This window comes from Phodopus roborovskii, unplaced genomic scaffold, assembly GCF_943737965.1.
Source record: "Phodopus roborovskii unplaced genomic scaffold, PHOROB, whole genome shotgun sequence".
Lineage (NCBI taxonomy): Eukaryota > Metazoa > Chordata > Mammalia > Rodentia > Cricetidae > Phodopus > Phodopus roborovskii.
The window spans coordinates 1-26,720 of NW_026126171.1; the positions used below are offsets into that span (position 1 = coordinate 1).

General features: G+C 34.7%; 1 protein-coding gene across 1 annotated transcript in view; it reads right to left on the minus strand.

Annotated features, from left to right (window-relative positions):
- Positions 1-1,074: 1,074 nt before the first annotated feature.
- Positions 1,075-26,720, minus strand: part of Cfap47 (cilia and flagella associated protein 47) — a gene marked incomplete at its 3' end in the record, with an annotated part of 113,053 nt that continues 87,407 nt past the window's right edge. The window contains exons 26-30 of the mRNA XM_051179566.1: positions 24,913-25,122; positions 14,718-14,818; positions 12,133-12,276; positions 3,733-3,961; positions 1,075-1,296 (exon numbers count right to left, since the gene is read on the minus strand). Of these exons, the coding sequence (XP_051035523.1) occupies positions 1,075-1,296; positions 3,733-3,961; positions 12,133-12,276; positions 14,718-14,818; positions 24,913-25,122 (906 nt within the window). The remainder of the gene's footprint in view (positions 1,297-3,732; positions 3,962-12,132; positions 12,277-14,717; positions 14,819-24,912; positions 25,123-26,720) is intronic.

Sequence of the window (26,720 nt, forward strand, 5' to 3'; positions counted from 1 at the left end):
GGCATGTTTGCAAAAGTCCATACCCAATGAGTTATTAATTTAAGAGGAGAAGCAAATAACATTTGCAACTATTTTGAATATTATTAGATTTATGTCCTTGATGAACACATACACATATCTTTGATTAATGACCCGATTTTATTAACAATGCTACCACTTCCTAAATAGTATATAATTTTTATCAAAGTCAACATATCCTGACAGCCAAGTATTTGCTGATGAAGAACGAATAAATCTTAATGACCTGGTTTTAACGCCAAAATCATTATTCCATACCTGCAGTGTTGACATCAATAATGTCAAAACAGAATGACCTATGTTAATGTCAAAACTTCTGGAAAATATGCAAACAATAATCACAAGTGCCAAAGAACTAAGTATATAAACCTTTCTCTCCAAGTGAATATGTCACTAAGTTATATAAATGTCATTTTTAAAGAAATGAATCTGAAAAGTCCCTTATTTAAGTAGTGGGTTTACATTATTAAATTAGTCCTTTGATGATTAATGCTGCCCTCATGAACAAGGTTATGCATGGAGTCATCTACTGGAGCATGAGCAATCTACCAAGGCCCATATTTTTAAAGAAAATTACTGCCATTTCTCCAAAAGAAACCTACTCTCATTAGCTACTTAACTAATAATATGGAGCCTCCTCACATAATCTAAGATGTGATGCTACCACTAATATAAGAATTTTTATTACTTTCAATTTATGATATATATGCCTTCAAATTAGGTCATGGACTAGTACTATTCATATCACTTTGCAATTTATATAGTCCAAATTAGCATTATAAATCCTGTAAGAATGAGCACATTATTTTAATAAGCCATACCAATGATCTGAGAACATTATGAAGTGTGTATCAGATTATGCATTCAAAAAATGTTATGGGATGTTGATCTTAACTAGTGTATACATCTCTTGATATATTTTACAATGTGTATGATAAAAGAATTTGAAACAAAAGAACAATTATTTCCTTTAACCCATCCACTTACATGTGCATCCATTCATCAATTCAGCTGAAACATGATTACATGTTTAAACTATTGTATCTAAGCTCTTACGTGATAAAGTCAAGAAGGGAGGCATGTTGTGAATGGAGCTGGATCACTCTTTCAATGTTATCCACAGGTAAGGATTGGTTTGAATTAATTCCAGGCGGCAGTCTTCCACTCAAGTGAAGAACCACATCATAAATCGTCTTATTATATTTGGAAAAATCATACTGTCTAGAAAATTTCTTGGCTGGGGAGGATGCTGAATAGAATTGTATTTTCTGCACATCCCTATGAAAAAAAGGAGAAAATTAACCTCAGTCTAAAAATGTTACTTTATACAAAAATATGATCTATAACTAAAGCAAGTAATATTATGGTAGAACGCAATATATCTTAAATTCATGTGGCTACTATTTGAAAGGAGAAATTAAAATTTTAAATATTGCTAAAGATTTTAAACTATCTCATTTCCACACATACCACTAATACTGCAATCGAGGGGCTCAATGAGCAGACTGGAAACTGAATTGGTTTGAGAAAACAATTAGGTTGATCCATGCTCACACCTATTCAACATATGGTAATATACAAGTAACCTAAACACAATATCTGTGTTTTCCAAGACAATTTTACATTTTAAAACATATATGTTTATAAAAAATAAATACACTCACTTTCTCCATAGTTATGACTTAACATTTAAAATATGATAACCTGAACAACTGACCTGGTAAGGATTCTTATGTAAAACACAAATTTCAGAATTCTACCATTCCTATATACACATCTAATCTTAAAATAATATATAGCAATATTCATTCCTACTTCTTTTGCACAGTTTGTGATACATACTCACTTTTAATGGAGCAAAAAAAAAAAAAAAAAAAAATAAAAAAATAAAAAACATATACCAGTCTTTGCTGTCTATATTTTGTTATATATCCCATGGTAAATTGTATAAATATTTCTTAACAATTAAAATCACAAATGTATCATGAGCTCAGATTGAGAAATCAAATGTATCCAAAGGGCCATTTCAATTATAATCTCTCAAGTTTGACACAAAGGGTCTAAATAGCCTAATAATGCATGTATTAGGAAAGGGTAGAACTGATCAAACCTGACTATACCACTTACTGTGTATTCTTGTCAGCTTGCTGGACAATATAAAATATAATAGTGCTCTTATACTCTAGAATTACCACTATTGAACAAATAATTTATGGATAAAATTAATATCATCATAAATAAGGTAAATAAAAATAGATAAATAACAGCCAATAATAGACACATGGGCCTCCAGATAATACATTTTACAACAGACTCTATATGTATTATGCTCAAGATAGAAAAATTTTATCATTGAGCTATATGTCATATAAAAAATTAAGTGAAAATCTAGAAAATACCATACTAAATATAAATGAGGATCAATGCATGAGTTTAATAACAAATCATGCTCCCTGCAGTAAGGTGCAAGTTCAGTTACTTGCAGGTTACTGTATAAGTGTTTAAACAACTGTTAGCTTATTGTTTGGCATGTGGAGTTATACTTTTACATGATGGTTTGCTGTCAGGTGGCAATGAGAACTCTGAGCTCAGTCCTGAAGATAGATGACTATATTTTTCATGATCTTCTAAACCAGAGACTGATGTGCTGCCAGGATGGGTCTGAAAAAGCTAAGATAGGGTGGCTGAGTGTCCAGCTCCTCTCTTTTTCCTATAAAATATAAATCTCAGTATTCTCTCTGCTTAAATGACTCTGGGCTATTTAGAGAAGATATACCTCCTAACTAAAATAAACACTAGCTGTGATCAAAATCTAGTTTATTCTATTAACAATGGAACTAGAAAAATATTCTGCAATCTTTATTTTATCTCTTCTTTTACTGTTTTAGTAATGCTTTTATTCATATTTTACTTAAAATCGATTTCATGTTAGCCTTAATTTATATTTACTTAATTATAGTTTCATATTTTATTGTAATCCAATACTTTATATTAAATATGTATTGTTACCAGGTCTTTGAAATGTCCATACAAAGCATGATCATATTCACCCCTCCTCCCAAACTCTTCAAAGATCAGACATTTTAAAATACTGTTGTTTTCTCTTCCATTCCTTTATACCCTTTCCCTTTTTATTCTTTAATTTAAACTTACTTGGGTTGTTTAGGTTATTCCCTTCATTACCAACACTTTATTTCCTTTAAATTTCCTAAATTTCCTTTAAATTTCCTAAATTTTATATCACATCATACTGTAAATTGTTTACCAATTTATTATTAGGAAACAGTCATCCTTAAGTGATCGCTATCTGGTTGAGTATGAAATGGTTGTTCTTACAAGTGTTTGAATTCCCTGTGAACAATATTGTAGACAGAGCTCTGCAGAAAACCCTCACAACTGAAAAAGATCAATAAAACATAACTGCACATGCCGGCATTATACAAAATGAAAAATAAAATATAAGAAAATACAAAAAGGTAAAAGAAAAACTATATTTCCAAAACTTCCCATTTTAAAAATGAAGATTAACTTCAAAGAAAATTCAAAGAACACACAAATCACACAAATTAAATTTGTATCTTCTTATCTCAACATTCTATTAACGATTCATCAGTTTAAACTAAATTATTAAGTCAGTTTCATGTAAAAATGATCCAAATAAGCACACTATTACAAAAATTAAAAACAAATAATTTATAAACTAAATATAGTCACCTTCTTATTGTCTGAGGAATGGAAAGAGAATGGGGCCCTTCAGGCCAACCAAAGAGACTGAACCAGGTCTGCACTGCATTAACAACCTTCTGAAAGTAATCATAAGCCTTTGTTCCTTCTTCAGGTGCAAAGAACTGTTGATTCTTCTCTTCATTTTCCAGAGATCCAGCATTGGCTCTGTCTGAAAGACTTTCATCTGAGTCCATATGATCTCGTGAAATTTCCATCCCTAAAGTTCACATTTTTTAATATAAATTAATATTTGAGCATAGAGTATTCTAGTTAGAGATACATATAATAGGCAAATGAAAATCCTTTTAACAAAGTATTCCATACTCTCCAATAAATTTGTCTGCATCCACTATATTTTAAAGATAATAATAATAATGATGATAATAATAACAATAATAATGTCATTTCCAATACTCAAAAAAGTTTAAAGTATATTTATTCTATATGAAAATAGTGAGATTTATACTTGTCAGGAATTTATTGAAAAATATTCCTCAAAACATACAGTTCACTTTTGTTTACCTAAAAAAGCTTATTAAAATTTATCACTGAACTCCCTGGTTTGGCCCCTGATCCTGCTGCTCCTGTCTCCAGTCCCCATCGAGAGCACCCTTGGAGCTCTGATACATCCCCACCCATCCCCACCGCCAGCCTACCCCCCCTACCCTGTGCCCTACCCCACTGACGGTCCTGCCACTCTGGTTGAGCACTGGGACAGAGGGTAGAGCCAACAGTCCACCCTACTTCGGAGACTTCTCAGAGCAACTCTGAACAAAGGAGACCTGACTATCCACGCGGGACCACCCGTAATTTCCACATGCGTGGTATCTGACCCTGCCTCCAGACTTCTGCTGGAGTCCCGGGCCCCTCCCAGAGATCCTCCTATGTCTGCAGGTCCACTCTGAGTTCCTGTGGGCAAGATCCTTGACCCCCAAATCCTGGCCTCTGCCAAGAGAACCTAGGGTCTCAGCTGGAGAGCACCAGTTTCCAGTGAGATCCCACTACCCTGCAAAACCTACTCAAGTTCTAGCTCAGCCCTCATCCTCTTCTGCCAGCTATTGGCCAGAGCTATTGGCCAGAAGACCACTGTGAGTACCTGCTGGCATCTTCTTCTGGACCCTCATCCTTGACCCTATCCCTGGATCCCTGTCTGCTGAGAAATGTCCTAGATGGCTTGGAACACACAGAGCTACAGATATTGAATCTCAGACCCATATAAGCCAATTGGGGAAGTATCATAGAGAGAGGGGGACACCCCACCAACACCTACTGGAAGAAGCTATGGGAAGAAGGCAATACAAGAGAACACTTAACAACAGAAAGACAAGCATGACACCACCAGAATCTGGGAATCTACACCAACTAGAATGGAACACAACAACAAAGCAGAGCAAGCAGAAGGGTATGACTTAAAAATTACCATCATAAAAATGATAGAGGCCCTCAAAGAAGATGTGAAAAAATCCCTTAAAGAAATGGAGGAAAAAACAAACAACAAAGTGGAAGAAATGAACAAATTCCTTAAGGAAAGTAGAGAAAGCCAAGAAAAAACAATTAAGCAGGTGAAGGAAACAGTTCAAGACTTTAAAATTGAAATAGAGAAAATAAAGGCAACACAAACGGAAGAAATGCTGGAAATTGAAAAGCTGGGCAAAAAATCAGCAACTACAGACACAAGCACAACCAATAGAATTCAAGAGATGGAAGAGAGAATCACAGGTGCAGAAATTAAACTAGAAGAAATAGATTCATTGACCAAAGAAAATCATAAATCCAACAAATCCTTAACACAAAACATCCAGGAAATGTTGGACACCATGAAAAGTCCAAACCTAAGAATAGGCATAGAGGAAGGTGAGGAAGGCCAGCTCAAAGGTGCTGAAAACATGTTCAACAAAATCATCCTGGAAAACTTTCCAAATCTGAAGAAGGACATGCCTATGAAAGTACAAGAAGCATACCGAACCCCAAATAGGTTGGACCAAAGAAAAAAGACGCCTCGACATATAATAATCAAAACACCTAGCATGCAGAATAAAGAAAGAATATTAAGAGCAGCAAAGGAAAAAGGGCAGGTAACATATAAAGGCAGACCTATCAAAATTACACCTGACTTCTCCATGGAAACCCTCAAGGACAAAAGGTCCTGGATACATGTTCTAAAAGTATTAAGAGAACACGGATGCCAGCCTAGGCTACTATATCCAGCAAAACTCTCAATCAATATAGATGGAGAGAAAGAGATATTTAATGACAAAAGATTTTCCCAATATGTATCTACAAATCAAGCCCTACAGAAAGTATTGGAAGGAAAATTCCAACCCAAGAAAGGTAACTATGCCCACAAAAATTTAGGCAACAGATAATCCAAATACACCAGAAACCTATGGTGAAGCAGAACAAATATATTCACAATACCACTGCCAAAAACAAACCTAAATCAAACAAGCATCAACAATCAATGGTCCTTACTCACCCTCAACATTAATGGTCTTAACTCACCTATAAAAAGACACAGGCTAACAGAATGGATACGAAGACAGAATCCATCCTTCTGCTGCATAAAAGAAACACATCTTAGCTTCAAAGATAGACACTACCTCAGGGTAAAGGGTTGGGAAAAGATTTTCCAATCAAATGGAAATAAGAAGCAAGCAGGCATAGCTATCCTAATATCTAAAACATTAGACTTCAAACCAAAACTAGTCAAAAGAGATGAAGACGGTCATTTCATATTCAACACAGGAGAAATCCATCAACACAAAGTCTCAGTTCTGAACATCTATGACCCTAATACAAAGTCACCCACATTTGTAAAAGAAACACTACTAAAACTCAAAGCTCATATAAAACCTCACACACTTATAGTGGGAGACTTCAATACACCACTCTCAACACTAGATAGGACGACAAATCAGAAACTCAACAATGAAACAAAAGAATTAACAGAAGTTATTTCTCAACTGGGGTAAACTGACATCTATAGAACATTCCATCCAAAGACAAAAGAATATACCTTCTTCTCTGCTCCACATGGAACCTTCTCAGAAACCGACCACATACAAGGTGGCATAACAAACCTCAACAGATACAAGAGAATAGGAATAGTCCCCTGTATCTTATCAGACAACCAAGCTTTATAATTGGAAATCAACAACAACACAAATAGCAGAAAACCTGCAAACTCATGGAAACTGAACAATGTACAATTGCATCACTCCTGGGTCAAAGAAGAAATGAAGAAAGAAATTAAAGACTTTCTAATATTCAACAAGAATGAGGATACAACACACCCGAACTCATGGGACATCTTGAAAGCTGTGCTACGAGGGAAGTTCATTTCACTAAGTGCGCATATGAAGAAAACAGAGGATAGTCACATAAGAGAATTAACAGCCCAACTGAAAACCTTAGAACAGAGAAAAGCAAATTCACCCCGCAGGAGTAGACGCCAAGAAATAATCAACTTGAGGGCTGAAATCAAAAAAATAGAAACCAGGAAAACAATACAAAAAATCAATGCAACAAAGAGTTGGTTTTTTGAGAAAATCAACAAGATAGACAAACCTTTATCCAAATTAATGAAAAAGCAGAGACAGAACATGCAAATTAACAAAATCAGAAACGAAAAGGGGAACATAACAATGGACACAGAGGAAATCAGACAATTTTCAGCTCATACTTTGAAAATCTGTATTCCACAAAAATTGAAATTTCAAAAGAAATGGACAATTTTCTGGATAACTATCACTTACCAAAATTAAATCAAGAACAGAACAACAACTGAAATAGAACTATAACCCACAATGAAATAAAAGCAGTCATCGAAAGCCTTCCAACCAAAAACAGTCCAGGGCCAGATGGATTCAGTGCAGAATTCTACCAGACATTCCAGGAAGAACTAATACCAATACTCCTCAAATTGTTCAACAAGATAGAAACAGAAGGTCATTGCCAAACTCTTTTTATGAGGCCACAATAACTTTGGTACCCAAACCTCACAAAGACACAATTAAGAAAGAAAACTACAGACCAATGTACCTGATGAACATCGATGCAAAAATACTCAATAAAATACTGGCAAACTCAAATTCAAGAATACATCAGAGAAATCATCTGTCATGACCAAGTAGGCTTCATACCTGGAATGCAGGGATGGTTTAACATACGAAAATCTATCAATGTGATCCACCATATTAACAATCAGAAAAAGAAAAATCATATGATTATCTCCCTAGATGCGGAAAAAGCCTTCGACAAAATTCAACAGCCTTTCATGATAAAGGTATTAGAGAGGTCAGGGATACAGGAATATACCTAAACATAATAAGAGCAATATACAGCAAACCAACTGCCAACATCAAACTGAATGGAGAGAAACTTAAGCCAATTCCTCTAAAATCAAGAACAAGACAAGGCTGTCTTCTCTCTCCATATCTCTTCAATATCATACTAGAAGTTCTAGCTAATGCTATAAGACAGCAAAAGGAGATCAAGGGGATCCAAATTGGAAAGGAAGAAGTCAAACTGTCTCTATTTTCAGATGATATGATAGTTTACATAAGCGACCCAATAAACTCTACCAGGGGAACTCCTACAGCTGATAAACACCTTCAGCAAACTAGCAGGATACAAGATAAACTCAAAAAAATCAGTAGCCCTATTTTTTTCAGATGACAAAGAGGCAGAGAAAGAAATCAGAGAAACATCACCCTTTACAATAGCCACAAGCAACATAAAGTATCTTGGTGTAATGCTTACCAAACAAGTAAGAGACCTGTATAATAAGAACTTTGTGACTCTAAAGAAAGAAATTAAAGAAGATACCAGAAAATGGAAAGATCTCCCATGCTCTTGGTTAGGTAGGATAAACATAGTAAAAATGGCAATCTTACCAAAAGCAATCTACAGATTTAATCCAATCCCGATCAAAATCCCACCACAATTCTTCACCGACCTTGAAAGGATAATACTTAAATTTTTATGGAAAAACAAAAGACCCAGGATAGCGAAAACAACCCTATACAATAAAAGAACTTCAGGAGGCATCACCATACCTGACTTTAAGCTCTACTACAGAGCTATAGTTCTGAAAACAGCCTGGTATTGGCATAAAAATAGACAGGTAGACCAATGGAATCAAATTGAAAATCCTGATATTAATCTATGCACCTATGAACACCAGATTTTCGACAAAACAGCTAAAATTATACAATGGGCAAGGACAGCATCTTCAACAAATGGTGCTGGCACAATTGGATGAGGGTGTGAGGAAGACTGCAGATAGACCCATGTCTGTCGCCATGCACAAAACTCAAGTCCAAATGGATCAAAGACCTCAACATCAACCCAGCCACATTGAACCTCTTAGAAGAGAAAGTAGGAGGTACCCATGAACAAATTGGCATAGGAGACCGCTTCTTGAATATAACTCCATGGGCACAGACACTGAAAGAAACAATTAATAAATGGGACCTCTTCAAACTTAGAAGCTTCTGTAAGGCAAAGGACACAGTCGACAAGAACAAACGGCAGCCCACAGACTGGGAAAAGATTTTCACCAATCCTATATCCGACAAAGGGCTGATCTCCAAAATATACAAAGAACTCAAGAAATTAGTCAACAATACAAAAACTAACCTTATTAAAAATGGGGTACAGAACTGAAGAAAGAATTCTCAATAGAGGAAATCAAAAAGGCAGAAAGACATTTAAGAAAATGCTCCACATCCTTAGCTATCAGGGAAATGCAAATCAACTTTGAGATGCCATCTTACCCCTGCCAGAATGGCTAAAATTAGACACACCAGTGATGACTTATGTTGGAGAGGATGTGGAGAAAGTGAAACACTCCTCCACTGCTGGTGGGAGTGCAAACTCATACAGCCATTTTGGTGATAAGTATGGTGGTTCCTCAGGAAAATGGGAATTAGTTTACCACAGGACCCGGCAATCCCCCTCTTAGGCATATACCCAAAGGATTCACATCCATGCAACAAAGACATCTGTTGAACTATGTTCATAGCAGCACTATTTGTAATAGCAAGAACCTAGAAGCAACCTAGATGTCCCTCAATTGAAGAATGGTTAATGAAGATGTGGCACATCTACACAATGGAATACTACTCTGCAGATAAAAATAATGGTATCTTGAAATCCGTAGGCAAGTGGATGGCACTTGAAGAAACCATCCTGAATGAGGTAACCCAGTCACAAAAAGAGGAATACAGTATGTACTCACTCATATATGGATTTTAGACCTAGATCAAATGATTACCAGCCTATAATTCACATCACCAGACGAACTAGGATACAAGGTGTATTCTAAGAGATTCATAAAGTCCCTTACAGAACTGGGAAGGGACAAGTCCCCCAGAGCTCAGGTGAAGTGGGGGAGGACAGCGAATGGAGAGAGAAGTAGGAGAAAATGAGGAGGATGAAAGGAAATCATGTGCGACCAGGAAGATTGAGCCTGGTTAGGAATAGAAGATAGGAAAGAGAGAGAGACAGACACAGAGAGAGAGAACATAAAAGAGGGAGCCAATATTGGTTTGAACATAAAATTGAACACAAAGAAAGGTCGAGACAACTACAAGACTGCTCCCAACTAACAATCTCAGTTTCCCTGGAAAGGCTATCATAAATGCCCTTCCCGGAGAGTGAGATCAACAACTAACTTCTCCATGGAGCCCTCAACTAATGCCTGTTGAAAATAGGAGCAAACACCCATACATAAACACTGAGTCGAACTAGAACCCAGATGCAGATGGAGAGGACAAGACCATGGGGCAGAAGCACATAGAGACAGCTTACCTGAACAAGAGGAGCTAAAGGCCACTAGACTGATAGCTGGGAAGCCAGCATGGGACTGACTCAGACCCACCTGAATATGGGTCTCAGCCAGAATGAATGAGCAGTCTAAGAGACCTCAGACAGTGGAGCCAGGATGTGTTTCTAGTGCACAAAAGGACTTTGCAAACATATCCCCCATGGAGCGATAACTGCCTTAATCTAGAGACAGGAGAGAAGCCCTAGTCCCTACTTCACAGGACCTGTCAGATCTACATGACCCCAACTGGATGGCATTCCCCCTACATATGGAATTGGGGTGGGGGATGGGAGGGAGGGTGTTTAGAGTGCATGTGAGAGGGCAGAGAGGGTAAAAGGGAGGGAAGGAGGGAGGGAGGGCTCGGGGGAGGGAGGGAGTAGGGGGAACTGGGATCAACATGTAAAATAATAAATTAAATTAAAAAATGCTTTGACTCCAAAATTTGAGTTAAAGGACAAGTTACTGGGGAAAAGTATTTCTATTTTTGTTTCCACAGAAAATGAAAAGATGTGGATTCCTTCCAGACTAATGTGGTTTGATCACGCAAGACCACCTGAAACAGAGTACAACTTATCCTACATTCAAATCAGCTGGACAAATAGCCCTACAGACTACAGCCAGGATATCTGAATCTTCTTCGTATCCCCCAAGACAGCGCCCCTTACCAGCAGGAAGTAGTTTGGAAAGAACGATGCCCAAATTCCCAAATATTGTGTATAAATATTTGTTTTCATTTAATTGGACTTTGTTATATAAAATTAAATAAAATAAAAAAAGAAAGAAAAGAAACAAGAAATAAAAATATTTATCACTGCTTAGTATATAGAATTAGACTTCATCTGAAGGAATTACAGAAACAAAATGTCATCTACATATTCAAAATAGCTTTTTCTCTGAGCAACGCACTTAAATAGGACAAAATATTTTGTATTATAAAAACTTCAAATAGTATAAATTAGCATGTTGTATTTTCTCAAACACATTTATATATGCAACTACAAAAATACACAAGATGCACATGATTGAAGGTATTTGCCCAATTGATAAAAGTTAATTTTAGAGCATGAACAGTATCTAGAGAAAGGAATACCTGAAGTTAGTTTCAATTACGATCAAGATCTCATGTTTACATATGCTTACATCTTTTTAGTTGAATCCAGCTTTAAAACTATAATAAAGCCCTTAAATTTACAGTTCACAACCTTTATACAGAATGTACTTAAAATGTTACAAAAATTTTACTAGGAATGAACATAATATTTAACATTATAGTTAAATTTAATAAAATTACTCTTAGGTTTTGTACTCTGCTAATTAATGAATGGAACCAGGAAGAATAAATTTTGGCATACAGACTACTACTGAGGTACTAATAGTGTAAAGACAGGGAATTTCTATTGCTGATCATTGAAAAATTTACCGAGAGCAGATGAACCACTAATACAGTGACAAATCCTTGGGATTTTAATGAACTCATTGCTTGAAACACTAATTTTGATACTGAGAAGATTATTAATATGGACTAGATTTGAGAAGTGCATGACACATTTTCCACATACCTACAAATAGGTTCCCATATGTAAGTTCAGCATCATTAAATTTAGAAACAAGGGATCCCTTTTTTGCAAAATGTTTGGAATCCCGGCGTGGAATCATAGGAATCAAAAAACTGCCTCTAGTCTTTGTAGTATTTCCTTCTTTATCTACAAATGACAAATTAGAGCATAGTTAGCAACAAAAATATTTGTGAAATTTAATATCACATTTTCAAACTGTATAAAAGAGTCTAAATATCAATTATGTTATTATATGAGTTGACAAAATAGCATATGCTGGTATGGTTTTGTAAACCAAATGGAATTATTGGATAAGGCAAAGTTGCCAAAATAGCATATGCTGGTATGGTTTTGTAAACCAAATGGAATTATTGGATAAGGCAAAGTTAAAAAAGCCAATGAACAATATTTAACTTTAGCACAAAAAAGTGTGTAAGACATTTTAAATGTGATTATACCAAGTAACTGGAATTATTACATAAATGACATAAAAGGTCACTATGAAATATACATTTTCCTCTTTGATCAATAATGAAATCACTTCTTGTTTATAAGCTGGTACCATTTTGGATATTTTAATCCCTTTTCCATAAGCTTAAGATAAGGCTGAGCATTCATAACTAATAATACATTTCCATGTCATAATTTGGAGGTCTGAAAAAAATCTAGGATTATAGGTATATAACACTCACTTAACCTATGGAAGTATTTCTATGTGTGTGTGTAGGGGGTTCCTGGGCTTATGTGTATGGGTGCCTGCAGAGGGCAGAAGACAACATTGGAATTGCTGGAGCTAAATTTATAGAAAGTCATGAGCCACCAATGTAGGTGCAGGGAACAGAACATGGGTCCTCTGGAAGAATAGCACATGCTCTTTATTTCTAAGCTATGTCTCTAGCACCATTATGGAAAGTTTGTATTTATGGAATTAAAGAGGAAATTTCATTTTATAAATAACACTGTTAGCAAAATGTGAAGCATGGTTTATGAATGGGAGATGTATTACAAGAGGCCGCAAATAATTACAATCGTGCCTTGACTTAATAAAAACAGGATCATGAATGTATGCAACTGCAGCTGAAGTAAAAGTATTTAAAAGACATTTGGTAGTAAAATAACAGGCTCAATGTGCAGTATAAGAAAGAAGATGTAATGAAAAATGATCCTCAGGTTTCTGGATTATACATCAGAGGAAATTTATACATATTTACACACATAGAGTATGTAGAAGAATTTGGATCTTTCAGTGGATGAATTTTATTTTAGTTCTGTAATCTATGTTGTTACAATCAAGATACTTGTGTAATGTATTTCTGAATCTCTAATTAGAGCTTGAAGATATAGCATATGAATTATAGCAAAATGGACATGATTTATACACAGAATTTAAAAAAGACAGAGGAAAGTAATTTCATTAAATATGTTTGAGGGAACATTTAGAATGAATAAAGCAGACTTAGAGAATGGTACGTGGAATCCTGAGAAAGTTTGTAGAAGGAAACGGTGTGGAATCAAGTCTTAGTTGTGTTCAGTGGTAAAAGATTGCTTCTTGCTTTCTCTGAACATTTTTCTTAGCAGGAGAAAAGTACTTATCATTCATTGTTTTCTATAGATTTCCCCCTACGTCTGGAAAACTAAGCATTTGTCTTTCTCAGTTTTTGGACTTGTTAATTTAGAAAATATAAACGTGAAATGAATGATCTTCCTGGAAATTCACTTAAGATAAGTGAGTGGCAGAAATTGTCTGGAAAGTGTATCAAAGTTTATATAGTAAAGTATAGACCCTGGGTAGTAGAAAGTAAAGGAGAAACTTAAGCCAGAAGAGAAGACTGGCTTTTGGTCATGTGACTATAATAAAAGGAGAAATTATACAATTGGGTACATCCTTAGTATTTGGAACTTCAGGGTAGTATATTTGGTAATGGTCTGTTTTTTGCTTTGTTTTGTTTTGATTTTTCCAAGAAGTCACAAATCTTCTACTCTCTCATAGACAGAACAGGACCAAGTGTATTTATAAGTATGACTAACATTTTAAAAAGCAAATAAATAACATAACTGATTAAGATGGAGGAAAAAGGCTAAGTTAGAACCAAAATTGATGGACCTGACACTGCAAGTCAGACTTCTGTGCTCCTGTCAAACAATTATGCATTTTTAATATTGCTCTCTACTCAATCTTCTTTAACTTATCGTTTGACAAGGCTGAAACAATATACTCATGATTTTTATAAAATCACTACAAACATACAAGTGCAATACTTCATTTGACTTATGTAAGGATCAATCTTCCAATTATTTATTCATTTACAGATATATTGTTAAGTTAATGCAATAAAAGATATTGCTAAATTCTGTTGTCCATAACAAGCAAATCTCTGGGCAATAAACAATGTTTAATAAAGGTGCATTGAATTATTTCTTTTCAGGTGCTGGCTATCACACTAGAACTTTGTACATAATAGGCAACTGTTCTACCCTTATGCAAAATGGCTTGTTGTTAATTATAATTTCAGTATATTTATAGATGTTAGATTTAGTTAACATGAACCTGAACTGGGAGAGAATGGAATCATTCATAAACAACTTACTGTCCTTTAAAATAACTTTTTGCTTGTCCAGATGAACTGCCAAATATAGGTAAATAGTAAGAATGCAATTTTCTGCTGTTGCCGTAACTGGGAGTGAAAACCTAAAAGTGAAAATAATTTTATCAATAAAATAATAATTTCACATGTAGTAAAGGTAATAAAATAATACTAATCATTCCAAGTGCCTTTACAAATTATTTATCATTTACTTTTTCCTTTCCTCTTGTTTTTGGTAGCCACTGAGAATATCTTAAAATTTGTAAATTTAAATCTTCAAAAGTTGACAAGTGTCACTATAAAATACACTGCGAAAAAGAGGTAGTTAACTCTGCAAGTTAAAAGCACAGCTTCATATTACCATGTCAACCAGTACAGAAGTTCTTAGGAAATAGAATTACCATACGAGGCTACTATACAACCTCAAAATACTTTAAAAACAATTCTCCATCAATACACCAGTGATATTTCCACACCAATGTTTATTGCTTTACTCATTATAACAGCAAAGATACTAAACAAACAATACAGCATTTTTAATCTGTCCTCATCTGTGAAACGTAGAAATTTTATATGCATAAAGTCATGTGTGTTTGATGTGGGAAAAGGGAAGGAGATGGGTTAAAAAATAAAAGATATTAAGAATGAATAATGCCAAAATAAATGATAAAGCTAAAAGATAACTATATTTATAAAAAGTTAAAACTATTAATAAATATAAATAAATGTCCACAGATTTTGCAATTTTAGAATTGAAATTAACATGCTTAATTTACTCACACTAATAATTTCTAAATAAAATATCAACAGTATCATCATCCCCATCAAAGACATGATATTGATAACTCTTATTCTAACAATGATTATAAGTATAGAAGGAAAAAATACTATAGCAAATGCTGTTGATGTTCTGCCTTTGTACTCTCCGCCCTGAGATACCAGGTACTGGTTATGTTTTATTATCTCCTGAAGGAAGATTCTAATACAGTTCCTCAATACTAGAACTTATGAGTTGTTCTTAGGGTCAGGATCATATCTGCCCACCTATATTGTAGGGGATCTTAACAGCACAGGTAGCTGTCTCAAGAAAATAAATAATAACCTCAATAGAATAGGAAACTCTGTATGGTGGCACCGCATTCCAACAGAATACCGGAGAATTAGATTGAGGCTCATACTTTTACTTATTTTTTTTTCATCTTTTTGGTTTTTCAAGACAGGATTTCTCTGTGTTGCCGTGGAGACTGTCCTGGAACTAGCTCTGTAGACCAGGCTGTCCTCGAACTCAGAGAAATCTGACTGCCTCTGCCTCCAAAGTCCTGGGATTAAAGCCATGAGCCACCAACAACTGGCCATACTTTTACTTTTAAATCTTGCATATGTTTGATGTGATCATCAATGTACTTAGATTCTTCTAGCTTGAATTAATTTTTCAGGGAACATTTCCTTGGTGTACAAAAAAGGCTGATTTGGTTTCTTTGCTACCAAACAAAAGCACCACATGAACAAACAAAAGGAGAATGATCAATTCCCTATGGAGGGATACTCTCTCATTCTAGATATACGTGGGGGCACCAAGGCCCTTTCCGAAATGATGTGAAAGACTTTGATGATCCCCCAAAGGAGGCCTCCCCCTCCCTGGAAGCAGATAGGGGTGGGATGGGGAGTTGGTGGGGGAAAGGGAGGACATGGGAGGGAAGGGAAGTGGGATTAATATCTAAGGTTGTTTTTAATTGAAAAATAAAATAAAATGGATCCTGAAAAAACATTTTGTTGCAAGGAAAAAGCTTGAAAAAGTACAGTTTTCTTTTTCTTATTTTAAAACTTCAAAATGTGTACTTTTTTCTATTTTAAAACAGGCTTGTTGAAGTCCAAAATATTTGACTTTACCTGGAATAAAGAAAAATCAGTGTCTGAAAGGATAGGGAAAAAAGGACTATTCAAAATATAGAGTTAGTTGCATATAGATTAGAAATCAGGTAAATTATATAGCATGGAAACTGAGACAGTTTATTCATTTGTATCATTATAGATAGATTAAAGTATAAAAGTCAGCTTTGTTATTACTATAACTGTACTTGTTAATACTTAAAGAGAAATAATGTTTATATTTCATATTCAATCTCTGAAATAAATGGCAACTAATTACAATATATTTGTATTTCAATAGCATAGGAACTATTATGATGACCTGAAAAAATATCAAACATAATGTTAAGTAATATGGTATCATTTTATATTTATCAGATTTATTACATTTTATTTCCATCAGAACTAGTTCAAGGAGGATAGAACTTTCTACAAACACTTTATTTCTTCATGTCAATTTATAAAGTGAAGCACAGAAGGGGTGGGAACTACTTGGTATGATGTTTTTTTCCAAACCCTTTTCTATAAAACACCTGGGGGAGACACAATTTCTATGAAGGTAGAAGATCAGTGTTGAGAGCCAGGAAATCTCTAATTGAGTAAAGAAAGTTACTAGCAGTGCAAGTATGCCAGGCTAAGTTCAAACTCTGAATCCTAAGGTAAAAAAAAAAAAAAAAAAAAAACAGAAAACAAAAACAAAGAAAACTGATGTGATGAGATCTTCAATCTCATCTCAACAAAAGCAAAAAAGGAGGAAAAGATATGCCAGGCTGAGATATTGCCATCTAAAGGGAGTACACAGTGTAAAAACATAAAAAATGGAACAAGAGTAGGTGAAGGAGGGAAAAAGAGAGGGGAGAAAGAGGAAAGAGAGGGAGAAGAGAGATAAGAAGGGGAAGAAAGAAGAGAGGGAAGAGATGAGAAAAGATGAGGTACAGAGAAAGTGGAGAGATGGGAAAAAGAGATGACAAAGGAGAAGGAGGTAGAGAGGGAGATGCTAGACCAGTTCTGTGAAAATGCAATTTACTGTGACAGTAACTACACTCAACATCATCATTACAAGTATATGTTTTATACTGTACTCAAAGTCATACTTTCAATGAATGGGAAAAAATTGATAACTGTATTTGCTCAAGAAGAATTTATTCCAGAAACAGATATTCTTGACTAAAATCTCTAAAATAATATATGCAAATCTACTAGCAATTCTTTTAAATTCAAATACCGATAACAAAATATATCCTATGTAATCACACACAATCAATAATATATTTGCTAAAATATTTGATACCTGCCATAGATAGTACTTGTGTATTATTTAGGCTGAGGACCAGGACAAGGAAACCTTATCCTAGGAATTCCAATGTACACTTATCACAGTAGAGATCATCTATAACGTTGAAACATACAAAACTCTAGAACATACATCATTATTTTAGTCAGTAAAACACAAAGTTTGGATTTACTTAATAAGTGTCAGAGCTGTCCAACAAATCCCAAAATGTCTTGCCACCCTATTTTGTTGTCCAAAATATGTGGGAAAATATCGCACACACACTACATTATTATAAAAATAATTCACATACATACATACATACATATATATCCTGATGCTTATGTATAAATATGACTCCATTAGTTTGCATAATTGAAAGTAATATATTGCAGCATGTCACATTCCTCTCTATTTGTTTTGCCACCTGTCTGTCCTGGACCTAGCTTTATAGAGGAGGCTGGCCTTGAACTTTGCCTTCCAAGTACTGGGATTAAAAGTGTGCACCACCACTGCCTGGCACATATCAAATTTCTATTACATGATTCCTATGGGTTTAGAAGGAAAGGATATCAACTGCTAATGGTATTTCCTTAAAATTCAGACTTCTTTGAACTTTTATAATGTTTGTACATTCCTTTTGTTATTTAAACACTTAATGTTCTATGTATGAAGCACATAATGCAATCAAATTCTGTAATTTGACTGAAATAATTTCTTGAGCAATCAATCAATAATAAAAATGTTTCAGAGGCTAGATATCCAGGCTATGTACTAGGAATATGAAAGGGAGATAGATGGTTATACCAGGAGGTTCTCAGGTGCTAGTCATCTCCTTATTCAACCACGTTCTTCTAAGAGTCTGATGAAGAAGACAAGGCATGAGTCAGGTTAAGAGACAAACTGAATGGGACAGTGATGCTTCCTTTAAATGGAGAAACCAGCTGAGCATGATCTACACATGTCAGCAAGCTCTCTCTGGTGCCAAGCAGTGTAGGTGAATGGAAAAGAAAAAGGAGAGTGGGAATATAACATCTATGGATACTTTTTATTCTACTACCTGTTGTTAAAAGAAATATCATTTTAATAAGGGTAGAAAGTATTATCTTGTAAGATTTTAGAAATCTGCCAATTTTTGTGGAAGATTTCTAAAGCAATGTTTTGCTGCTTCAAGTGAATGATGAATGAATTAAAATAACTTAACATTTTATATTTGTTGTTTATTATAATCCAGCCATGCTCTATGTTAAACATTCAAAAATACTGGTAACAGAGACTTTGTGTAATCCTGTAATTTATTTTAACAGATCTATTGTAAAAATAGAATTAAGGTGCAATTATAAGCAGGTTTTCACAGACATGGGTAATCAATAAGGAACAAGTGATTATAGCAGAACATATCACTGTTCTTATTGTTTTCTACTCCCCAAGAATAGTGAGCAAATACATGCATTACGTCTAACACAACTTCCTAATACAAGGTACAAAAAATATCCAGGAAATAACAATGATTTTTCAGCTATTATCAATTATATACTTTGTAAAAGTTCTCTTACACACCCTGTATTTTATCTGCCATAATGCTAAATCCACAATGTATGTTGCAATTGTTAAGGAGAAATACAAATTTTATTAGTTGTGAATTGACAAATGAATTGCCCACTCAGAAAATTGTGTGCCAATAATCCATAAGACACACATTTCAATAACAATATGGCTGCTAAAGTACACTGATGCTTCCCAATGTCAGGTAATCACAAATGTGCAGGGACATTATTACTGAAACCATTAGAACTATAATGTTCTCTGAATGAAAAATAACATTTCATATAGGTGATATTTAAATATTTATATACAGGGATGGAGAGATAGCTCATCAGTTGGAAGCATTGGCCGCTCTTGCAGAGGGCCCAGGTAGGTACTCTTAGCACCTACATGGTGGATCACAACCAATAGTTACTCTAGTTCCACAGTATCTGGTGTCCTCGTTTAGTTACCATAGACACTGTTTGCAGGTGGCATACAGACATAAAAGTAGACAAAATTACATACAAATATAATCATCATAAACTAATAATAAATAAACATAAAATATTTATAGACAAGTAGCTGTGAATTCTCAAAGCCATAAATGAACATGATAGGATCCTAAAGAAGTCTATCAGGTTTAAACCTTTTTGTTACAATCTCTTGAATATATCCAAGCATAGAGAAAAATAGGTGATGGTGACCAAGCACTAAACAAAACTGTAATGACTGTGGCATGTTATGAATTAAGTTAAATTCATTTAGTTTTACCTCATCTGCTAATATCCCTGTACTGATTTTACACTTACCCTTTCAAACTTGATTCTCCTTTGAAGCATGCTTTATTTAATAATCCATTCAATTTTCCTATTCAAATAAAGTGTTACATACCATTTCATGTAAAAAAATCAAAATAATTATATTCATTTGTTAATAAACTAGATATACACTGGTACTTATGATGATTTGAATAAAAATGGGTCTCACGATCCCACAAGATGTGGCACTATTAGGAGGTGTGGCTTTATTGGTATAGATTTGGCCTTGTTAGAGGAAGTATGCCAATGGGTATGAGCTTTGGGATTTCAAATGATCAAGCCAAGCACAATGTTTTTCTCTCTCTTCCTTTTGAGTGCCCATCCACATGTAGAATTCTGGATTGCCTGCCTGTATGCCACCATGCTTCCTGCCATTATGATAACAGACTAAACCTCTGTACTCTAAATTACCGAATCATTTTCCTTTATATAAATTGTCATGGTCATGGTCATAGTGTCTCTTCACAGCAAGAAAAATACAAACGAGGACAGTAATGAAATCATGAAAAATTTTAAGGGGGATTAAACATCCTAAGCAATTAGGGAAATGCAAATTAAAACTGAATTTGGATTTTATCATACCACTGTGAAGATTGCTTAGTTCAAGAAAATCATGACAACAAATGATGCAAATGATATGGGAAATGGCAATACTTATACATTATTAGAGGGACAACAAATGGATTCAGCTATTATGGAAATCAGGTTTAATAATTCTATCAGAAAGCTAAAAATAAATCTATACTGATACAACACTCCTGAGTGCAAGTACAAAGGATGCAACACCCTGCTCCACAAATCCCTGCTCAACCACCTTCACTGCTGCTTCTTTCACAATAATCAGGGAACAGAAATACTCTAAATTTCTCTTAACTGTAAACAATTAATGAAACAGATAATGAAAATAGGGTATATCTACACAGTGGAATCATATTTGTCCGTATTAAAAATAAAATAAAATCATGGAATTGAGGGAAAAGGCATTCAAACAACAGGAAAATAACATAACACATGAACACACACACACACACACACAAATAAAATTATACCACTTTGGGTGATACTACTTGGAGTAATCATCTCCCCCAAGAAACAAACGCTATTTAACAAAACTTCTGCACAGGGCAGAAGAAACTTCTTTGAGGTGGAGGTCAAAGAAGTCCAAGAGATTTGTAAAATAACATAGGATATTACAATTGTCCTTGGTTCCTTTACAGAACTTGAAGACCCTAATGCTGAAGACATCACACATTTCAGAAACAAGGAATGGACAATTTGAGTTAGAACTGTCCTGGAAGACTCTTCTGCGAGATCTAGCTCTCATTGTCCTGTAGGGTGCTATGCAAGCTACAGAAGAAAAGCAGCAATCAATATTCCTACCCAGCTTTAAAGCCCACAGACAACAAACTTGACTAGCAGGACAAGATTTTCCCAAGGGTACATAATGTACAATTACATCTTGATACATAATGGACAATTATATCTTGAGAGTGGCCAACAGCTTCCTATTTGGACTTAAGCCCTGCTCAGTAAGAGAGAATTCAAAGAAACTTCTCATTGCAGTCCATTTCAGAATTCCACAACTGACCAATATATAGAGAAAAGCTACTTATGTGGTGCCCAGTACCAATGGGTATATCAACAGCACAACCCCTAAACCTACAGCTCAGAGACCACCATCAAATAGATAGCAAAAGAGATAGCAAGAACTAAAGGACCAGAATTGTCTGCTGTGAGAAAGTATCATGTATATATGACTGGGAAGTTGAATCTAGATGTAGAACTCTTACCTCCTTCTCCATCACCATGTCTGCCTGCATGATGCCAAGCTTCTTACCAACAATAATGGACTAAACATCTGAAACTGTAACCCAGCCCCAATTAAATATCTTCTTTTATAAGAGATCTCATGTGTCTTCAGAGCAATAGAAAAACAAACTAAGACACTCATTGTAGAGCTTATCTATGAGAGTTCAGCTTTGATTAACATAACTATGTATCTATAATAAATTCTTCACTCAACAAGGCTTCTAAATTAGAAGTAAAGTATAAGAAATATTTTCCATTAGTATTAGGATTCATGAAAAGTAAAAGCTTCAAGCCAACTTTTACATTTATGAAGAAAAAGCATAAAGCTCTATTTTACTATAATGCCATTTATATACAATGTAATATTTTATCTCAGCAGAAAATCAGCAATCCCAACAGTCTGCCATGGACAAAAGTAAGAATTCTATGAACAAAATACAAGGACAAATATCAATTTGAAAATACAATGAGAATGATTTGGAGATAGGCAATCTTCATGCCTAGTTACAACTGAGTTTCTGTGTATATTCCTTCTGCCCTTTCTATGTGAAGCTCCTGTAAGGAGGAAGAAGAACCTTTGATTCAAACATTCTCTTAAAAATAGAGGTCTGTGCCTGAAAATTAGCCACTGGATCATTCTTAGAAACAACAACAATAATAAATTAGTCATAGTGTCATATTTTGTTCAATTTTTGATACATGGAAAAATTAATTATGTACTTTTAATGAATTTATTTCTATTAAATCTACAATGACCCCTGCTCAAATATCACATCTCCTAGAATGCCATATATATCTACCCAGAGAGTACATAGAGAGAATTTTCCTGTCTTTCTCTTTAGAGTCAATCATTCCATAGATTATGATATCATATTTATCCATTTATGAGTTCTTAAATATAATAGATGAGATGTGCCACAAGCATGTTGTTATTTGTTTTCATATCATTTCCAGGAGAAATATCAGAAAAATTGATTTTTAGTCAGTTAACATTGAATGGGCTCACAACAGAATAATCAAAAATCTTCTTGATAGGCAAGAATCATTTTCATTAATAAATAGGGTAAGAAATGCTAGAAGCAGACTTTTGTGTTTTTTGTTTTAGTTTTTATTTTGATTGTGGTTTACATGCGGCTGATTGCCGTTTTCAAATGTGATAACTAATACATTGTATCACAAACTCAAAGTCATAAAATGCCCCATTTCATTCATGGGTGCAAATCCTAACAACTGTCACAAAGTTGCTAGACACTGTTGTTGTAGCTGTGACTTATCCAATATATTCCATAATCTTACTTATTTACACATGCTTTTAGGAAGCAACCATTTTGAGTTCAGTCATTCCACGACAAGAGAGTAAGTATCTCTGGCTATGTTCCTAACCTATTCACCTTTAACTATTGTTTTTTCTAATCCCATCTTGTTAAAATAATCTGCCTTTCTATCTCTTATCTTCTTTCCTCTCCAAGCCCTCTGTTGATATTTGAACTTAATTCCTTACACATGTAATAAATCACTATTCCACTGAGCTATATCCCAACCTGAGAACTATTCTGAGAGGATAACTTTATAGCACCATATCACCCCATCTTTATAGTTTCAATAAATATATTACTTGTTTTGATTCTAAATTGTGATGCAATACATTCTTTGTTGTTTTTACAAACAGTATTAACTTAACTACTAAATATATAAAGTAGTTTGTAAGGACTCAATTATATTAAGTTTATTTTTAGTAAGAATCATTCATAAATACATTTTGATTAAATGTGTGACAGATTCTTTCATCAATCATAGTATTCAATGAAGTTAAATTATTCTGTGGAAACAATTTTACATCTGGGAATACTAATAATACAGTGATAAAAACACAGAAATTATATTCCTGTACATCCCTTACGTGTGTGTATGAGAGAGAAAGGGGGAGAGAGAGAGGGGGAGAGAGAGGAATGAAGGGAGGAGGGGGAGAGCACGTTCATATGTAGTATGATATATATGAATAGTAGAAGAATACTTGATTTTTTTTTCTCAATCAATTTCCACCGATTTTTTGGTATATGAGATCTCCCTGAACTTGGAGGACACTTCCTCAGACCGAGAACTACTGGTACAGACAGAGGTGCTTTATCCACAGAGCCATCTACCAAGCTCCCATGCTTCTGTCTGTGAAGACTCTAATGAATATATTTACTATATACTAAACTGAGTTTTCATTATGTGTGTCTGTATTTATATGTTGTATATCTATCTGTATTTATAGGTTTCAGAAAGGAGGTACTGGAAATAAATAGGAAAAAAGAAAGAGATGAAATGGGTTCAAAAATATAGTAGGAAAAAATTAAATAGATTTCTTATATTTTGTGAATACACACACACACACACACACACACACACACACACACACACACATATATATATATATATATATATATATATATATATATATATATTACATAGCTGCTCAAAATAAAAGTTTATGTATAACATAATCTATGTACCATGACACTGTTGTCCTTCAAGCTTTCTTCTGGGCTATGTTGTACTACATTCCACAAGGCCAAAACACCAAAACTATCATTAGTAAAAGAATCTGGTTATACCTCCACACTTCATGCTTTAATTTACTGCTTGCAAACCTTTTACTTATATCATCACCTTTCATTTACACATGCAAAAATGTGTCCCCCCAAATCACGTTAACTAAGTTATAGCACTATAAATGCATATAATTTACTATTTTGCTATTTTTCATGAAAACAAATTTATATTTGGAACATTAAAAATTTAGGGCCAAAATCATAATAGTAGATGTCACTCCTTTTACTACTTTACAAAAATATGGGATATAAAGGTAGTTTCCTTCAATGTCAAGTACAAAAGCATCCACAATTAAATATCTTACCAATTATTTTTGTCATCACAAAAGAGAAGATTGGCAAAAAATGAAACGGGTTTAGATGAACTGAAGCTAAGATGACATGGTAGCTCATCATTAATTCCAGTATTAGAGCCAGTAATAACTCTTCCTTTAGGAAATGTCACAGTAAGTGGGTGAATCTCATCATCATCAAGAAGTTTTGCAGTGGGAATCTTGAACTGTAGATTTGAATTTCTGTTTAACATAAAAAATTAACATATACTTTTTTCTCAAAGTATAAGCATTAATTTAAATAGAATGTGTATTTATATTTTCAAAAAGAAAATGTATGCAGCAGTATGTTTAAGCATCCTGAAAATAACACCAGTAGCACAGACACTGAAATTAACACTTAACAAATGGGACATCCTGAAACTTCAAAGCTTCTATAAGGCAAAGGACGCAGTCAACAAGACAAAACAGCAACCTACAGAATTGGAAAAGATATTCACCAAACCAACATCTGACAGAGGGCTGATTTCCAAAATATAAAAAGAAGACAAGAAGCTAGTTAACAAAATAACAAATTATCAAATTAAAAAGTGGGCTACAGTACTAAATAGAGAATTATCAATAGAAGAATCTAAAATGGCAGAAAATGCTCAACATCCTTAGCCATCAGGGAAATGCAAGTCAAAACAACTCCGAGATACCGTCTTACTGTCAGAATGGCTAAAATTACAAACACCAAACACAGGTTATGCTGGAGAGGATTCAAAGAAAGAGGTACACTCTGCCACTGCTTGTGGGAGTACAAACTTGCACAGCCACTTTGGAAATCAGAACCTTAGGTTCCTCAGGAAAATGGGAATCAGCCTACCTCAAGATATAGTAATTCCACTCTTAAGTATATACCAAGAAGATGGACATTCATATAACACAGAAATCTGTTCAACTGTGTTCAAAGAAGCATTATTTGTAATAGCCCGAACAGGGAAGCAACCTAAATGCTCCTCAAATGAAGAATGGATGGAGAAAATGTGGTACATTTACACAGTGAAGTATGAAGTACTACTTGGTGCAAAACAAAACATATAAACAAAAATGGAATCTAAATTCTCAGGCAAATGGATGGACCTAGAAGGAACCATCCTGAGTGAGGTATTCCAGTCACAAAAAGAAAAACATAGTATGTATTCACTCATATATGGTTTTTAGACATAGGGCAAAGGATTACTAGCCTACAATCCATGCATCCAGAAAAGCTAGGAAAGAAGGAGGATGCTAAGAGAGACATACATGTTTCCAGGGAAAAGGGGAAAGGGACAAGATCACCAAAGCAAATTGGGAGCATGTCGGGAGGGCAGAGGGAGTTAGGAGTAAGAGGAGTGGGGAGGCGGGCATGAGGGAATGTGAAGATTGAGTTAGGGAAAGAATAGAGGAGAGCAAGAAAAGAGATACCATATTAGAGGGGGCCATTATAGGTTTCAATAGTAATCTGGCACTAGGGAAACCTCAACTAGCAATCTAAGCAATAGTGGCAAGGCTACCTTAAATGCCCTTCCCTGATAATGACATTGTTGACTACCATATATGCCATCCTAGAACCTTCATCTACTGGCTGACTGAAGCAGAAGCAGATACCCACAGCTAAACACTGAGCCAAACTCCTAGAATCCAGTTGCAGACAGGGAGGAGTGATGAACAAAGGGGTCAAGACAAGGATGGAGAAACCCACAGAAGCTGCTGAACTGAACAACAGGGAGCTCATGGACCCCAGACTGATAGCTGGGAAACCAGCATGGACAGGCCCAGATTCCATGAATGTGGTGTTTTTGGGTGGACTGGGCAGT